At 40.1% G+C, this 15,730-nt stretch overlaps 1 protein-coding gene across 1 annotated transcript in view; it reads left to right on the forward strand.

Annotated features, from left to right (window-relative positions):
- The first annotated feature begins 2,312 nt into the window (after positions 1–2,312).
- LOC102803434 (sorting nexin-5-like) overlaps positions 2,313–15,730 on the forward strand; it is a 34,335-nt gene continuing 20,917 nt past the window's right edge. Inside the window, exons 1-4 of the mRNA XM_085497535.1 lie at positions 2,313–2,432; positions 3,652–3,777; positions 4,175–4,276; positions 13,788–13,994. Coding sequence (XP_085353661.1) covers positions 2,313–2,432; positions 3,652–3,777; positions 4,175–4,276; positions 13,788–13,994 — 555 coding nt within the window. The remainder of the gene's footprint in view (positions 2,433–3,651; positions 3,778–4,174; positions 4,277–13,787; positions 13,995–15,730) is intronic.

The raw sequence follows: 15,730 nt of genomic DNA on the forward strand, positions 1-15,730 counted from the left end.
AAAAATAAACTGAAAAATATAATAAAAATTGGGCTCGAAGTCTATACCTACATCAGATTCGAATCAAATTATGGGTAATCACAATCTGTTGAGTATGTTATAGTAAATATTATTGTTATATAAGTTTAATTTCAATTTATTTATTTATTTATTTATTTATTTATTTATTTATTTATTTATTTATTTATTTATTTATTTATTTATTTATTTATTTATTTATTTATTTATTTATTTATTTATTTATTTATTTATTTATTTATTTATTTATTTATTTATTTGTTTGTTTGTTTATTTGTTTATTTATTTAATGGGGTTTTGGCTATTTCAATTGTAATTCTGAGCAATGTTTTAGAATCTTTGAGCTCGATCTTTGCTTAGGGCCATGACTATTGGGACAACAACAATGTATTTCGGTAACAATAATGTTTTGCTGATCAATAGCCATGTGAATTTCACTTGGAGTTATGATAATTGTACAATGCGTTGTCAGGTCAGATTGTCATGGTCCATAGTCAGTTCAATCATTGTTGCAACAATGCAATTTCAGAGCTAGGCTAAGATTTTCTGGACATTTATTGTTCTAACTGAAGTTATAATCAAAGAATTTGAAAAAAAGTACTAGGGTTTGTAACATTGAATGATGATCCAACAACGTGACGTTTACGAAATCACGAGTATTGGCCCATGGTTTATGGCCGCTCGTAATGAGTGTGGCTGATACGTTGGTTCACAACTGAAAGGGTGACTCGGGATATTTAGGTGCATCTATCATTTAACAGTTAATTATTGTCCCAATGCCTTCAAACTGCAAATTAGTTCGTTCCAATGGAATGTGATGTCAATACAATGTATGCCATCACATTTTACAATAAAGTCATTCTGTATTTCGCGAAAAGAAAATACTAAAAGACATTTTTTTATGTGAATCCAATGCCTTTTCTCAAACTTGACACGCGTTGTATAGCTAACAGCCTATATGATGCGTTGCTTCAATTAGTAAATGATACATGAGGGCGATGTTGCAATAGCGAAACTTGACATGTATTTTAAGCATACGCTGCCGTGCGAATACAAATGCCCCAATTCTAGATAGACATCATCGGCCACCCCAAATCTGCTTATATCATTGACTGACGACGTATTGCTTCGCCGCTGTAAATTGTATGCTTTATAGAAATGTGTGGAAGATTACAACCCGACTAGAGACGGAGGGTTGGTGATCATGATGGAAGTTGGCGACCCAGCGTTAAAGGCGAAGGATCGGTTATGCAATAAAGTTGAGCTATCTGTAAGGAACCTCTGGTGTGAGTACTTTGAGTCGATTTATCCAGTATCTATACCATGCAAATATAGCTTGCCGAGCGAGTTGAATTCCCCACGTCCCGTGGCGTCTAAAGCTGCCATTAGACCCCTGGGGGGGGGGCTACTCACATTGAAGTGCTATAGTATGTGGCGCCAAAGGGGGTCCCAAATTCACCACTTCTGTCTGTCTGGGGTATGTTATTTTACCCTGTCTGTCTGAAAAGGGGTATCATTTTTTCATTATATCTGTCTTAAAAGGGGTCCGTATTTTCCAAAAACTGTCTCTAGAGCTTGAGTGATCCAACAATCAGGAGAATGAAGCTGATTTTTTCTTTCTGTAACTTCATTTCGATCGTCAAAGTCCATCTCCGGGATTCCACCTGCGTTTCCCTTGGTACCATTTATGCTTACTGTCTGGAAAAGGTTGTAAAATATCCACAGTTTGTCTGAAACTGAAAAGGGGAGGCAATTTGAGTATATTTCTGTCTGATGAGGGGGAGGGGTTTCAAACAACCAGCTACACACCCTTGTCAGTATTTTTTGCAAGTATTTTGTGTACTCATCGGATTTCTTCACTTTTTTCAGTGATTGTAGATACTAGTATATAAATGAACAGTTTTCAGGATTCTTTTATAAATCTGTTTTCTAGAGATTTTACTGCCTGTATGCCAAAACGGACACCGCAGTTAGAAAAACACAAAATCGCCATGATTTTTCTTTGTCTAGTGTTTCATTTTACAATTTTCCATGAACACAATTTTAATAAGTCTTTTTAATTTCTTCACAGTACTGATTAAAAGTATCAATACTGAATGATGGATTTCTTTACTTAGCGATCACATGACCAACTGATGGTTGCGCTTGATATATCATTGATTTTTATTTTGGGTAAAGTCTGGGCTTCCATAAAAATACATACAGCTTGAAATAGTTTAGAATGATTCTTCTAGAAATGTGATTAATATGTATTTTACTTCTGAGAACTTCTACTACAATGTAGAACGAACATCATGATGATAGTCTACGAACATGATTCTATTGGCCACTTGAGGGCGCAACCATGCGCACATCTGTACCGGAAGTTGTCTTTGCGCAGAGGTGTGTTTGTCAGTTCCGCGGTAGCTGAGATGGTGGGTATATGTGTGTTGACATTACAATTCATTCAATATATTCCTTATACACTGTCTGTGTTCTTAAATTTCTTGACAGATTGCTGATTTAACCTTGTTTCACATTCAGCAATTTGGGTACTATTGCTGAGACAGTTCACTGTTTCGTTTCTCCATATTTCCGTTAAACATAACTCGTAGGTTTAGTTGACAACAACCATGGAAGGACTGTGATCATCAACGTTTTAATCAAGCCAAATGTTTGCCTTCACATGCATTTTCTGGCATTGTACAAACATAGCCGATTGCTGCCGTAAAAATAACACAGTTTGAGAGCAAAGAGGCGAGGTTGTTATATCCAGACCGGGTCCAGATGAACGCTTAGGACGTCACATGACTTGACTGTTTATGTTATACCAAGGACACGTATATGCACTATTATTATAACTATTTCTGTTATGAAACTACATTCATATAAACAACTGGGAAACTTTTTTCAGAGCTTTTTATTAGATAGCTTTGTTCATACAAATATATTTCATGAAACGAAAAGCTTTGTCTCTCAGTACCAGCATGGAGGTATTTCTACCTCCATGGTACCAGGTAGAGCTGGTTGTTACATTGTATAGTGATTACTGTCTTCACATGTCCAGATTTATTTTAACAAACCCTGAATCAGTTATACAATAGCCACCATAGATAGGGCTAGAATTTCACAGAGGCATCAGAGGAAATTTCCCCAATGCCCAGTATTTATCTGTACTTCAAAGTAATTTATTTAAATATTGCCTTGAAAATGGCTGCCCTCTAAATTCTGAAATTCTGAAATTCTGAAACGTCTGTTTTGTGTGGTTTTGTTAATGGCCAAGCTGCTGGAAATTTGATCACAGCGAAATTTGCATAAATGTTTGGCAGTGTTCTGTTGTTTGCTAAAAATGTCTGATCCAGATATCTTGTTAATAACCTGGTACCAAAATAAGTGTTACAATAGTTTGCTTTTATATCACTAAAGTATTTATTAATGCCTGTTATCGCAGTAAGATATTCATATTAAAGCATGTTTTAATACTGTCTTGAATGCCATTCAAATAGTTTTACTGCCTGAATGTAAACAGGAAGTCTGTACAAAAAATGTATTGAAACTATGGTAATAATTGTAAATAAGTACTACTGGTAGTATAAGTTTATTTGCTATTCTATTCTATTCTATTCTATTCTATTCTATTCTATTCTATTTTAGGAAGCCATTCAAGATGTAAATGGAGACGTAGGATGCATTGAACCGTTTGAACCATGGTACACTGTACAAGTGGTAGGAGCTGAAAAAGATGGCGATGTTGTTAAATACGAAGTCACAACTAGAAAGGTATGGCTAGAGTACATGACTGTCATTCACTGACCCATGAGGTGAACTTGACTGTGACATTGAAAGAGAAATATAGCGTACAGTTTCAGTCATTTGAAATGGTGTTATTTCCATAAGATTGACATATACATGTATACATTGTTAATAATCCTATTGTCTATAATAATTAAGACATTCAGGCCATGCTTTTTGAAAATGGCCTTGGAGCTGGGTATTACCCTTCTAAATAGAGTAAAGTGAGTAATTATGGGAGTTATGCTATCAAAATTTCCACATGGTATGGATTGTGAGGCTATCTGGCTTGTGATTTGTGTGAGTGATAGGTAAATGATAACTCATCTGAAAAAGACTCGGACATTGCAATAACTGTAATTTTTTTTTCGTCATACCTTTCCAGCTTGATGAAAGCAACAAGGAGGTGACCGTGATACGAGCATATGAAGACTTTGAATGGTTACAACATTGTCTTGTAACACATAATGATGTCAGTGGAGTTATTGTAAGTATTGCATGATATTCTGGTTCTAGTGATAAAGCTGACATCAATTATTATAAGGTGATATGCAAATAATATATGCATAAATTAACCTTACCGGTAAGTTTACTAATCACCTGACCTAACAGAAACAAAAGCATGGTTCTTGAAAACAGGAATCAGTGGTCATATCAAATGCAGTGCTTTTCTGAAATAGCACATCACAGACAAAATGATGAACATGCAGTACATTTGTATAAATTTAGCGATTGATACTTTTTATGTTATATATATATATATGAGTTTGGTGTGTCTGTCTGTGCCATATCCGAGAATATTAAGTAACTAATTTGCATATTATTATTTCATCCGTTTTTGATCAAATTTAGTACCTAAGGATAATACGGAGACACGTTCACGTTTGAGGTCATCTTCATGCTTATTAAGTAGCTAATTTGCATGTTAATTATCTCATTTCAGCTTGTGTTTGCAAAATCTCAACAATTTGCAGTACTGGTGCTGAACATCTGCTGACTGATAATCTTAATCCCTAATGCCATTTGACTGACTGGAAATTTGATTTTTTATAAAACAATGATTGCATACATTTTGTATTTACACAAGAGCTTTGCAAAGTTGATTTTTAATTGAACTTTTGAATCAAAAAACTTTTTTTTTTGAGAGGAATGTGTGATCAACCTACATTTCTGTGATCTTCACAACATGCATCTGAAAGATAGTTATTCTAACTTGCATTATTTTTTAAAGAGAAAACAAGAGTACCGGGTACCCAGTTTTTTGAATATTCATTGTGAGCATACATGTAACTCAGCTGTCACATTTTTACTACAATACTCCATTAGAATGAAACTGTTGCTGTGCATGAAATTCTTACTAAACCTGCCAATGCTGTTTTGTACATGTACATCCTATTCACTACGTTCAATTACCCACCATAGACTCTGGTCAGTCAAAATGACTATTTTGAATTGTAGGCATTAATCAGCAATTCTGCCGGTGACGGAGAGATAGAATCTAGGTCAGGGGAAGCCCCATGACGCCAAGATTCTTTTACCCCTTACGTCACGAACCCACGTGACTGAGGCCACATGGCAGCGCCATAGGCAGCCGTCAATCACTCTAATTTTTTCTCCGCCTCGTCGGGGAATGATTCTGAGTGGCTCTGCCTGGCTCTGTTGCTTTTTTTCTGTCCGGGTTGCTAGCGATTGGTCGTCGCCGCTGCCGCGGCATCCGACATTCTAGCTGGTAGGATAAGTTTTTCTTTTCTTTTTACCCTTGTGTCGTTTTCCTCTTTGTGTGTTATGCTTTTCCACAACAAAGAAATTAAAACCCGGCGCCACTACGTAACCACATGTTGGTTTCATGGCGGTACCTTTTACAACTTTAATTCGTTTCCCTCATGCATGTCGTCTTTTATTTATAATGTGTTTAGAAATGGATAGATGCACTGGCAACGCCAGAGGCTTGCCGCTGGTATTGTACACAGAAAGCACCGTTCGCATTCTAAACACGTCTCTTCCGGGGAAGGCTCCGTTTTTGGGGCAAGGCGTTCGGGTCATTGTACATGTACATTGTACACCCCCCACTTTCAATCAACCTGGGTTCACCGCGCGGTACCGGACTGATTAATTTACCTTCAAGTCTGATCTCCGCTGTGGGTTTCGACTCCCTTCTCGCCGACCCACAGGCATTCCCAGAGGGAACCGACCCTGTCATGACGCACTCTTGAACACACTCTCGCTCACATATTTAGGCTAAGAGGAGGCAGTTTGTTTGCGTCGGATACAGTGGGTACCTCGGGTGGTCCCTCAGAGTCCACAATGCGTAATGACTCTGTGAGCCACTCTGTTGGGGTGATGCGGAATATTATCAGTCCAGGTGACACGGTGTATATTCCCCCACCCTCGATCCTAAAGCAGCCGCTTACGGTCGCTTCTACACTGATGGGATCGCAGGCGCCAGGATCCAGATTGACCCATCTGCACGTCTCCCCTGGTCCAGCCGAGCGTTGAGCGTGGCGGACGGCGTGCAGACGTTGTTGAGGGGCGGTCGTTGGTTAGCTGCAGAGGAGGTAACTCCAAAAGCCCCAGGCTGGGGTAATCTTTTGCATAACCCCTTTTGCTGGACTAAACGCTACCCCATCGGGGCAATCTCGGATTTGGACCCCAATTCGTGGGACAAAATCAGAAGACCCGTTGGGGGCACTGCCAGGGGATCCCCGCAAGGCGGAAGCAATCAGACAGGAAGTAGACAGTTTGCTAAGAAAGGACGCCATACACAGAATTATTTCTACTCAAATGTATTCGTAGTATCAAAATCTACAGGCGGCTGGCATCCGGTTCTGGACCTAAGCATACTAAACCAGTATGTACTTCTTGATCGGTTCCGCATGGAGACACCATCCAGTGTCCTACTCTCCATCCACCGGCTTTACTGGCTAGCCTCTTTGGACTTATGCGACACTTACCTATACATACCAACCCAGCGAGTTGCCCTCTCCTTCGATTCGCCCATCTGGGCCAAGTATTCGGGTTATCTACGTGTTCACCAGAGTGATGAAACAGGTAGTACTGCTGCTCCACCAAATGTCGGTACATATCAATCCGTACCTAGACAACTGGTTGATACACAACCCAGACAAGGGGTTATTAGCCAGACATATAAGGCTTACACAGGATTTACTTCACCAGTTGGGCTTTCTAGTAAATCACAAAAATCCCATCCCGACCCGACTCAAGAGTTGGTGTTTCTGCGCATGTAGTTCGACACAGAAGTAGGCCTGGTTCGCCCTTCTCAAGCGCGTTGCCTAGCGTTAAGCAACCTAGCAGAACGCCTAGTCAGCGTTCCTTCAGTGTCCCTCCGAGAATTAATGCGGCTCATCGGAATGATGACCTCCGTTCGAAGGGTAGTTCCCCAGGCCGCACTACGCAGCCGCCCGGTCCAACACTTGTTATTGGAACACCGAGCTCACCTACGGGAACTAAACAGCGAGTATCCTCACTGACCAACCTCGGGCAGGGGTTCCCCTTGGACCCACTCGTCACAGCTATGACTCTGGTAACAGACGCCTCCCTCCAAGGGTGGGGAGCGCATTTTTTGGACAAACATGCCCAAGGAATATGGCCCCGGCAGTGGATTCGGGACCACCATATCAACTGGCTCAAGCTGAAAGCAGTGCACCTAGCACTTTCACGCTTTCGACCCGAAGTTCGAGACCACAGAGTCCTTCTCCACACAGACAACACAGCGTTGGTCTCCTACATCAACAAGGAGGGGGGACGCGTTTCCCATCGTTGTCGGTCCTAGCAGAGCAAATTCTCCTTTGGTGCCTTGAATACAATGTGGAGCTAACCGCACACCACCTTCCAGGGGTGAGAAACGGTCTGGTAGACGCCCTTTCATGGTGCCTCCGTCTCCAGAACACTGAGTGGCAGATCCCCCAGTGGGTAGCCTCCAGGCTGTTTCAGATGTGGGACGGCCCAAAGATAGACCTGTTTGCCACACCCCAGAACGCCAAGTTCCTGACGTAGGTAACACACCTGCCGACACCAGGAGCCTGGGCCGTGGACGCCTTATCGATCCCCTGGTCCCACATGGATGCGTACACCTTTCCTCCCTTCCCGCTAATTCACCGGGTACTGGAGAAACTTCGACAAGAGCCCACCATATTAACTCTGGTGGCACCCAATTGGCCGACCAAGGCCTGGTTTACGCTCATGCTGGAAATGATAGTCGAAACACCGGTAGTGCTGCCGGACATACCGGACTTGCTATCCCAACCGGACGGCACACTACCAACAAGCCCAGCAGTGTACCACTAACACGCATGGAGGCTCTCAGTAGACTCACGCAGATGAAAGGTCTATGTAAGCGGGCTGCCAACGTCCTGGCCATGGCGAACAGGGATTCCACCAATGCTGCCTACGACTCGAAATGGCGAGCATAAACCAGTTGGTGTAGTGGAAGAGAGATTGATCCATGCCATCCCTCTATGGCCAGGTAGCAGACGTTGGCTACAGGTCAGCCTTGTCCCCCGCCATAGAAAACTCTTTGGGGTCAAGTCTAGCCGATTGTCCCATTATTAGGAGACTGTTTACTGCTTTCCATAATCAGAGGCCCAGGGCCCGTTCAAGGGAACCGCCCAATTGCAACCTGTCGGTTGTTTTATCAGCCCTAAGCAGACCTCCCTTTGAGCCCCTCGTTTCAGCACCACTCAAATTTTTGACGTGGTAAACAGTCTTTCTACTGGCCTTCGCCTCAGGTAGGCACCGGTCAGAGCTAGGCGCACTGTCCTTCGCAGACGGTTGTGCTGTCTTTATGGACGATCAAGTTTTGCTAAAGACACAAATCGGATTTCTCGCCAAGAACCAAATCCCAGGACACAATCCTCAACCGATCGTCATCCCCCGGCTGTCAAATATTGTCGATCCGGAGGATCAGGAGGAATTGCTTCTCTGCCGGTCCGAGCGCTGAGTTACTACGAGAACCGTACCAGGTTTTCCAGACGGGGAACCAAACACATGTTTTTGTGTTATGGCCCTGGCAAACAAGATAAGCCGGCTTCCCCAACTTCCATCGGCAGGTGGATTACTGCGACTGTACTGGAGGTCTATAATACACTATCCTCACAGACCTTGCAGAGACACCAAGTACGAGCACATGAGGTCCGTGTGATTGCTAACTCACTAGCGCTAGCGTCAGGCACCCCCCTCGAACACATTCTGAGGGCAGGCTTCTGGAGAATGCAGAACGTCTTCATCAACTACTACCTAAGAGACACCCAATCTATTGAGCAGGGTCTCTTCAGGTTAGGCCCTGTTGTAGTGGGTCAGGCTTTGATTACTGACCCAGCCTGAACGACAGCAGGGGTCCCTGCACATAGGCGATAAGTCAGTCTCTGCATTTTTGCGGGCAGATTGTCTGTACCACTAGCACTTCCAGGAAGCTCCCAGGTTTTGCTTCTTTTTTCGACCTACGCCCTCGTGCAAACTGTTTCGGTCCCACTTCAAGCTTATCACCCCCGAATTCGGCTTGGTCTAGCTTTCTCAGGCGCACCGAACCCTATCACCACAGCAGCATTGGCTTCTTGCTTCGGGGACAGCACAGGCAAGGTAAGACATGACCCTTCTTGGGTCTTAACTAAGGTTTTGAGTTTGTGTTCATTCCAGTCTGGGAAAAGACTTTCATCATTTTTTTTTCTGTTTTCTCGGAAAAACCCGCCACCTCTCGGCGTCTGACTCTGCCTACAGTTCAAAATAGTCATTTTGACTGACCGGAGTCTATGGTGGGTAATTGAACGTAGCGAATTTAGGCGAGGGTTCTCCGAACCCGCCTATTCACATAGTTCATACCCACCATAGACTCCGGGTCCCCCCCCCCCAACCTCCCCACTCTTTCCGTCGCGGTGGTCTAAGTCCTCGAGGCGGAGAGAAAGGAACCAAAGTGATTGACTGCTGCCTATGGCGCTGCCATGTGGCCTCGGTCACGTAAGGGGTAAAAGAATCTTGGGGTCATGGGGCGTCCTCTGACCTAGATTCTATCTCTCTGTCACCGGCAGAATTGCTGATTAATCTTTAGCTTGAGTGAATTAACCCTCTTCTTACCGACGCCATAAAATACCATGTGAAAAATGGACACCTATTTTTCCAGCATACATTTCACACTATCTAGCCAAGACTTTTTGTGTAATTTCAACCAATTTCAATTGTCAAGTACTGCCTTTTAAGTAATCAGATTGACATTAAACTTGGTTTTCCATTTAGAATAGAATATTGTCTTCTCATTTCATGAAATTCAGACACATAAATTAAATTGTACGATTAGAGGAGGGTTACAAAAATATGCTAATTACGATAAACATGACAGCTGTGAATTTTGTTAATAAATCATGAAACCAGAGATAAAAGTGAACTTGCCTAAAAGAGTAAGTCATGGTTTATCAAGTAACTATGCTACTTGAGAATTTGAATTTGGGGGGTCCAAAAAAAATGTTAACCCCCCAAAATATGGTTTTGTATGGCTTGGGGTGTTTCCAGTCTAAAATCAATTATATGGTATTTTATGCGTTCAGATTGTGCAGAACGTAGGGCATTTATCTTATGGCATTATATGGCTACAGTAATAATTAAAGATATGGTACTTTATGGTTTCAGAAGGAATAAGTACTCAGCCAGATAATATGGGTTGTTATGGATTGGGAAAGGAAATCGTTGGTCCATAAAATACCATATTATGGTAAAATATGGTTTGGGAATACACATTTATTTTATCATAACCTCAGGACCACAAAATATGGTACTTTATGGTTTCAGAAGGAATAAGTATTCTGCCAGACAATATGGGTTTTTATGGCTTGGGAAAGGAAATCATTGGACCATAAAATACCATGTTATGGTAAAATATGGCTTCAGGTTTTTATTTGAGAAAATATAATTACCTAAATGCGATGATCAAATTCTGTTAAACTCTGAATAATTTTGAAACTCAAAATGATGTCAACAGATTTAGCATTTACATGTACTGCCCGTGTCGTAACTTTTTTATGGGCTAAAACAGCTGTCATTTTGAAAATGTTAATGATCTTCATTTGTTTATAGACTAGCGGCACTAGAAGAATTTGTTTATCAAAAGAAATGAACATTTCTACAGTTTGACCACTGATATATTTTGGCTAAAGAAAAACTAAGTATAAATATGATAAACAAAAACGTCTGGACAGATAGAAGCAAAAATATGTCATTAGTCCAAACAGATTTGCACCTGTGTATCAAATTTTAATGAAATCTTGATGGTATAGTAACACATGGTTTAGTGAACTCTGACACCATATATTACCATAAAATTTTAAATCTGAAGCCATAATATACCATTTCACAATCAAGTATCATATAAAATGCCATAAATTACCATATTCAATCCAAGTGTAACAAATTTTACCATAAAAAACCATAATGTCCATAATAGCTGATACCATAATAAACCATAAATCCATACCAACAGCAATATAGCCCAATCCATAAAAAGCCATGTGTGATTTTTTAGTGATGACTAGAAAAATACCTTTCGTTTATTTCATAAAAGTAGTATAATACATAAAGGACATCATAATAGATATAATGCATACAAGAAGTTGTAAGAATATTCCATAATCTAAAGTTCGGGAGATGTAAAACCAAAAGAGACAATGTGCAAAAATGGCTATGGTATTTTAAGGTATCAGGCAAAAATGCCCTCTATTTTCACACGTTTTTTTATGGTGTCAGTAGGATAACACAAAATATATATTGGCTAAAAGAGGGTTAAATATGGTAATATTAATTCAAATTAGTGGAAACTGGTTAGTTATTAAAGAAGATTCAAGACAAATTAAAAATGATATGTCATGTTTGTCATACCTAATTCATTAATATGGCTTTGCCAGATACCAAACATGGAAACAAATATTGTAGTCGCTAGACAATTTTTACACTTGTTTTTATGGCGAAATTACTCTTCACAACTCAAAAATTTGCTCAGGGTATAAAATGAAAAACTTTTGTATTGTTATTGATATAAATCCTAATATTGTTGGAACATTTCAAAAAATAAACATTAATTCTAATTTCCAGGTATATTTCCTTTCCATAATGCATTGCTGATACATGCAGTAACATGCTCAGTAGATGCACAAATTTAATTTGGTAGAAACAGAAATATAGCCATATAATAGTAATATAATTATACTTTATTTAATGAGGATAACACAGTTTTCACTTAGATTACATACATGACTATAGATAGTAATTAAAATGACTGACAAACTATATATAAATGCGATCTCAAATGGAATGTAGTTAAAATGCATCAACAAATTTCTTTAAATATCTGTGTTTAAAAATATCAGATGCTATCTGATTGCCTAATTTCCTGTTCTAAACTATTTCACACACATGCTCCTGCTATGAGCAGGCTGTTTTAAAAACTACCTTGTGTGCTTCAGGTTCTGCCTTGATATAAAGTTGTTGGCAACTGCATGCATCTGTAGTATAGGTAAACATTTCTCTCATATAGAGGTGCTAAATAGTTAAATGACTTAAAAACTGGAGTTACAATGTGAAATGGACAAGAGATCAACGAAGAGATCTAAATAGAACTTTAGATGAGTTTCTGCCTGAACATCAAGAATTACATGAGCTGCACATTTCCGTAACCAAAATAGTTTTGACAAGCCCCATAGTGAGCATGAAAAATATCATGGGGTAAAAATAAAAGAGTTGTAATAAATTTAATATGAACAACATATTTTCGTAAAAAATGTTATTGCAAAATTTCTATTTTCTATAATCTCTTGATTAGTTTTTGATATATGAAGGGTGACTAAAGTTGATTTAGGCACTCAAAGGGTCAAAGGTCAAAGGGTTAAATTACTGAACATGTAACTGTTTACACGACAGCATTTTATAGGAGCCCTGTGCCTCAAGCCAGCAAAAATGGCTGTCTATACACGTTTGGCTCGAGCCAAGTTCGGCTCCAATAATCACTCACGGTTAAACTCCGTTAGGGTTGGGCCCCGACATGGCTCCTTCTGTGTATACGCATTGGGTCCAACTATCGGGCTGAAATCGCGCCTTCAGTTGTCTTCTTCAAGTAAATTTTACTTATGGCGGAGACAACATTGTTTGTAATTTCGTGTAATTTCTGATTTGACGAAGAGGTACGCACCCTAATATCTATTTGACAGTGTAAATAATTACTGTGATAGATTGATAGCTCCACAACGGGAAACAGAAAAATGGCATACAAAATTGTGTGGCAAAAACTTGAAAGGACGACTGAAGAATCTTTTCACCGAAGATAAAAATTGTACAATCACAGTACGGTGATGTGTTCCTACTAGGTTTAGGTTGACAATTGTTACACATATCACAACAGTTGAATAATTAAAAGATGGTAAATTTGCATGACAATAACTTAAGTGAATAGACTGTAACACATTGAGCGTATTTTAGCTGCCATGTATTCTGTTTGTTTGAGATACCTAAATCATAACACCAGTGAATTATGACTTCTCCCAGCTCAACAGCATCGTGCCATGTAAAGAAACAACACAAGCACAACACCAACATTTTTTTTCAGCCATTTTGTTTTCATACTAAGTATATTTAAGGGCTCTGATCGAACTGAGTTGAACTCCGGCAGATCCTGGCTCTTGTACCGCTCCTGACTGTGTAAACGCATTGGAGATAATCTTTGGTTAATCAGTGAGAGAAGCAGTAGTTCGGCTCCGATACAATATAACGACAAGGGCTTTTACAGAAAATAAGACTGTGTGCAAATAAAGCACAAAGTCAACATAAAGTCATTGTTCATTCAAGAGTTGGAGAAAGTGTAGTGAACAAAAATCAGAAGTTACTTTACAGAAATGAGTTTCATGAAACGATTGTCAAGAGCAGATAATGACACAAATTATTATAATATTACTGTACGTACACTTGTTACCTACTAATTTACAACTATGAACTAAATTAAACTACAGATTCCACCCATGCCGCCCAAAGTTGGTGTTTCTGCATCCGGAGCTGAAGCAAAGTCCAAGAAACAACTTGGTAGCAGTAGTCGGACCCTCATTGGAGATGAATTCAAAAAAGATTGTCGTAGTTTGGAAAAATATCTTCAGCTAGTAATAAAACATAATTTACTAGGAAAAGATGAAACTCTAGGAAAATTTCTGACTGACACAGAAGTGAGTAAATCGTTGATTGTTTTTTCAACGTGTTTCATATATATTGTATATCATGGAAATGTATGTCTGTGAATGAGTTGATGGGTATGCTGTCTGTGAATGAGTTGATGGGTATGCTGTCTGTGAATGAGTTGATGGGTATGCTGTCTGTGAATGAGTTGATGGGTATGCTGTCTGTGAATGAATTGATGGGTATGCTGTCTGTGAATGAGTTGATGGGTATGCTGTCTGTGAATGAGTTGATGGGTATGCTGTCTGTGAATGAATTGATGGGTTTGCTGTCTGTGAATGAGTTGATGGGTATGCTGTCTGTGAATGAATTGATGGGTATGCTGTCTGTGAATGAGTTGATGGGTATGCTGTCTGTGAATGAATTGATGGGTATGCTGTCTGTCAATGAATTGATGGGTATGCTGTCTGTGAATGAATTGATGGTATGCTGTTTGTGAATGAGTTGATGGGTATGCTGTCTGTGAATGAATTGATGGGTATGCTGTCTGTGAATGAGTTGATGGGTATGCTGTCTGTGAATGAGTTGATGGGTATACTGTCTGAATGAGTTGGTGGGTATGTTGTCTGTGAATGAGTTGATGGGTATGCTGTCTGAATGAGTTGGTGGGTATGTTGTCTGTGAATGAGTTGATGGGTATGCTGTCTGAATGAGTTGGTGGGTATGTTGTCTGTGAATGAGTTGATGGATATGCTGTCTGTGAATGAATTGATTGGTATGCTGTCTGTGAATGAATTGATTGCTATGCTGTCTGTGAATGAGTTGATGGGTATGCTGTCTGTCAATGAGTTGATTGGTATGCTGTCTGTGAATGAGTTGATGGGTATGCTGTCTGTGAATGAGTTGATGGGTGTGCTGTCTGTGAATGAATTGATGGGTATGCTGTCTGTCAATTAATTGATGGGTATGCTGTCTGAATGAGTTGATGGGTATGCTGTCTGTGAATGAGTTGATGGGTATGCTGTCTGTGAATGAGTTGATGGGTATGCTGTCTGAATGAGTTGGTGGGCATGTTGTCTGTGAATGAGTTGATGGGTATGCTATCTGAATGAATTGATGGGTATGCTGTCTGTGAATGAATTGATGGGTATGTTTGTGAATGAATTGATGGGTATGCTGACTGTGAATGAGTTGATGGGTATGCTGTCTGTGAATGAAATGATGGGTATGCTGTCTGTCAATGAATTGATGGGTATGCTGTCTGTGAATGAATTGATATGTATGCTGTCTGTGAATGAATTGATATGTATGCTGTCTGTGAATGAGTTGATGGCTATGTTTGTGAATGAGTTGATTGGTATGCTGTCTGTGAATGAATTGATGGGTGTGCTGTCTGTGAATGAGTTGATGGGTGTGCTGTCTGTGAATGAATTGATGGGTATGCTGTCTGTCAATTGATGGGTATGCTGTCTGAATGAGTTGATGGGTATGCTGTCTGTGAATGAGTTGATGGGTATGCTGTCTGTGAATGAGTTGATGGGTATGCTGTCTGAATGAGTTGGTGGGCATGTTGTCTGTGAATGAGTTGATGGGTATGCTATCTGAATGAATTGATGGGTATGCTGTCTGTGAATGAATTGATGGGTATGTTTGTGAATGAATTGATGGGTATGCTGTCTGTGAATGAGTTGATGGGTATGCTGTCTGTGAATGAGTTGATGGGTATGCTGTCTGTGAATGAGTTGATGGGTATGCTGTCTGAATGAGTTGGTGGGCATGTTGTCTG

This window comes from Saccoglossus kowalevskii, chromosome 3 (genome assembly GCF_978046115.1).
Source record: "Saccoglossus kowalevskii chromosome 3, keSacKowa6.1, whole genome shotgun sequence".
NCBI lineage: Eukaryota > Metazoa > Hemichordata > Enteropneusta > Harrimaniidae > Saccoglossus > Saccoglossus kowalevskii.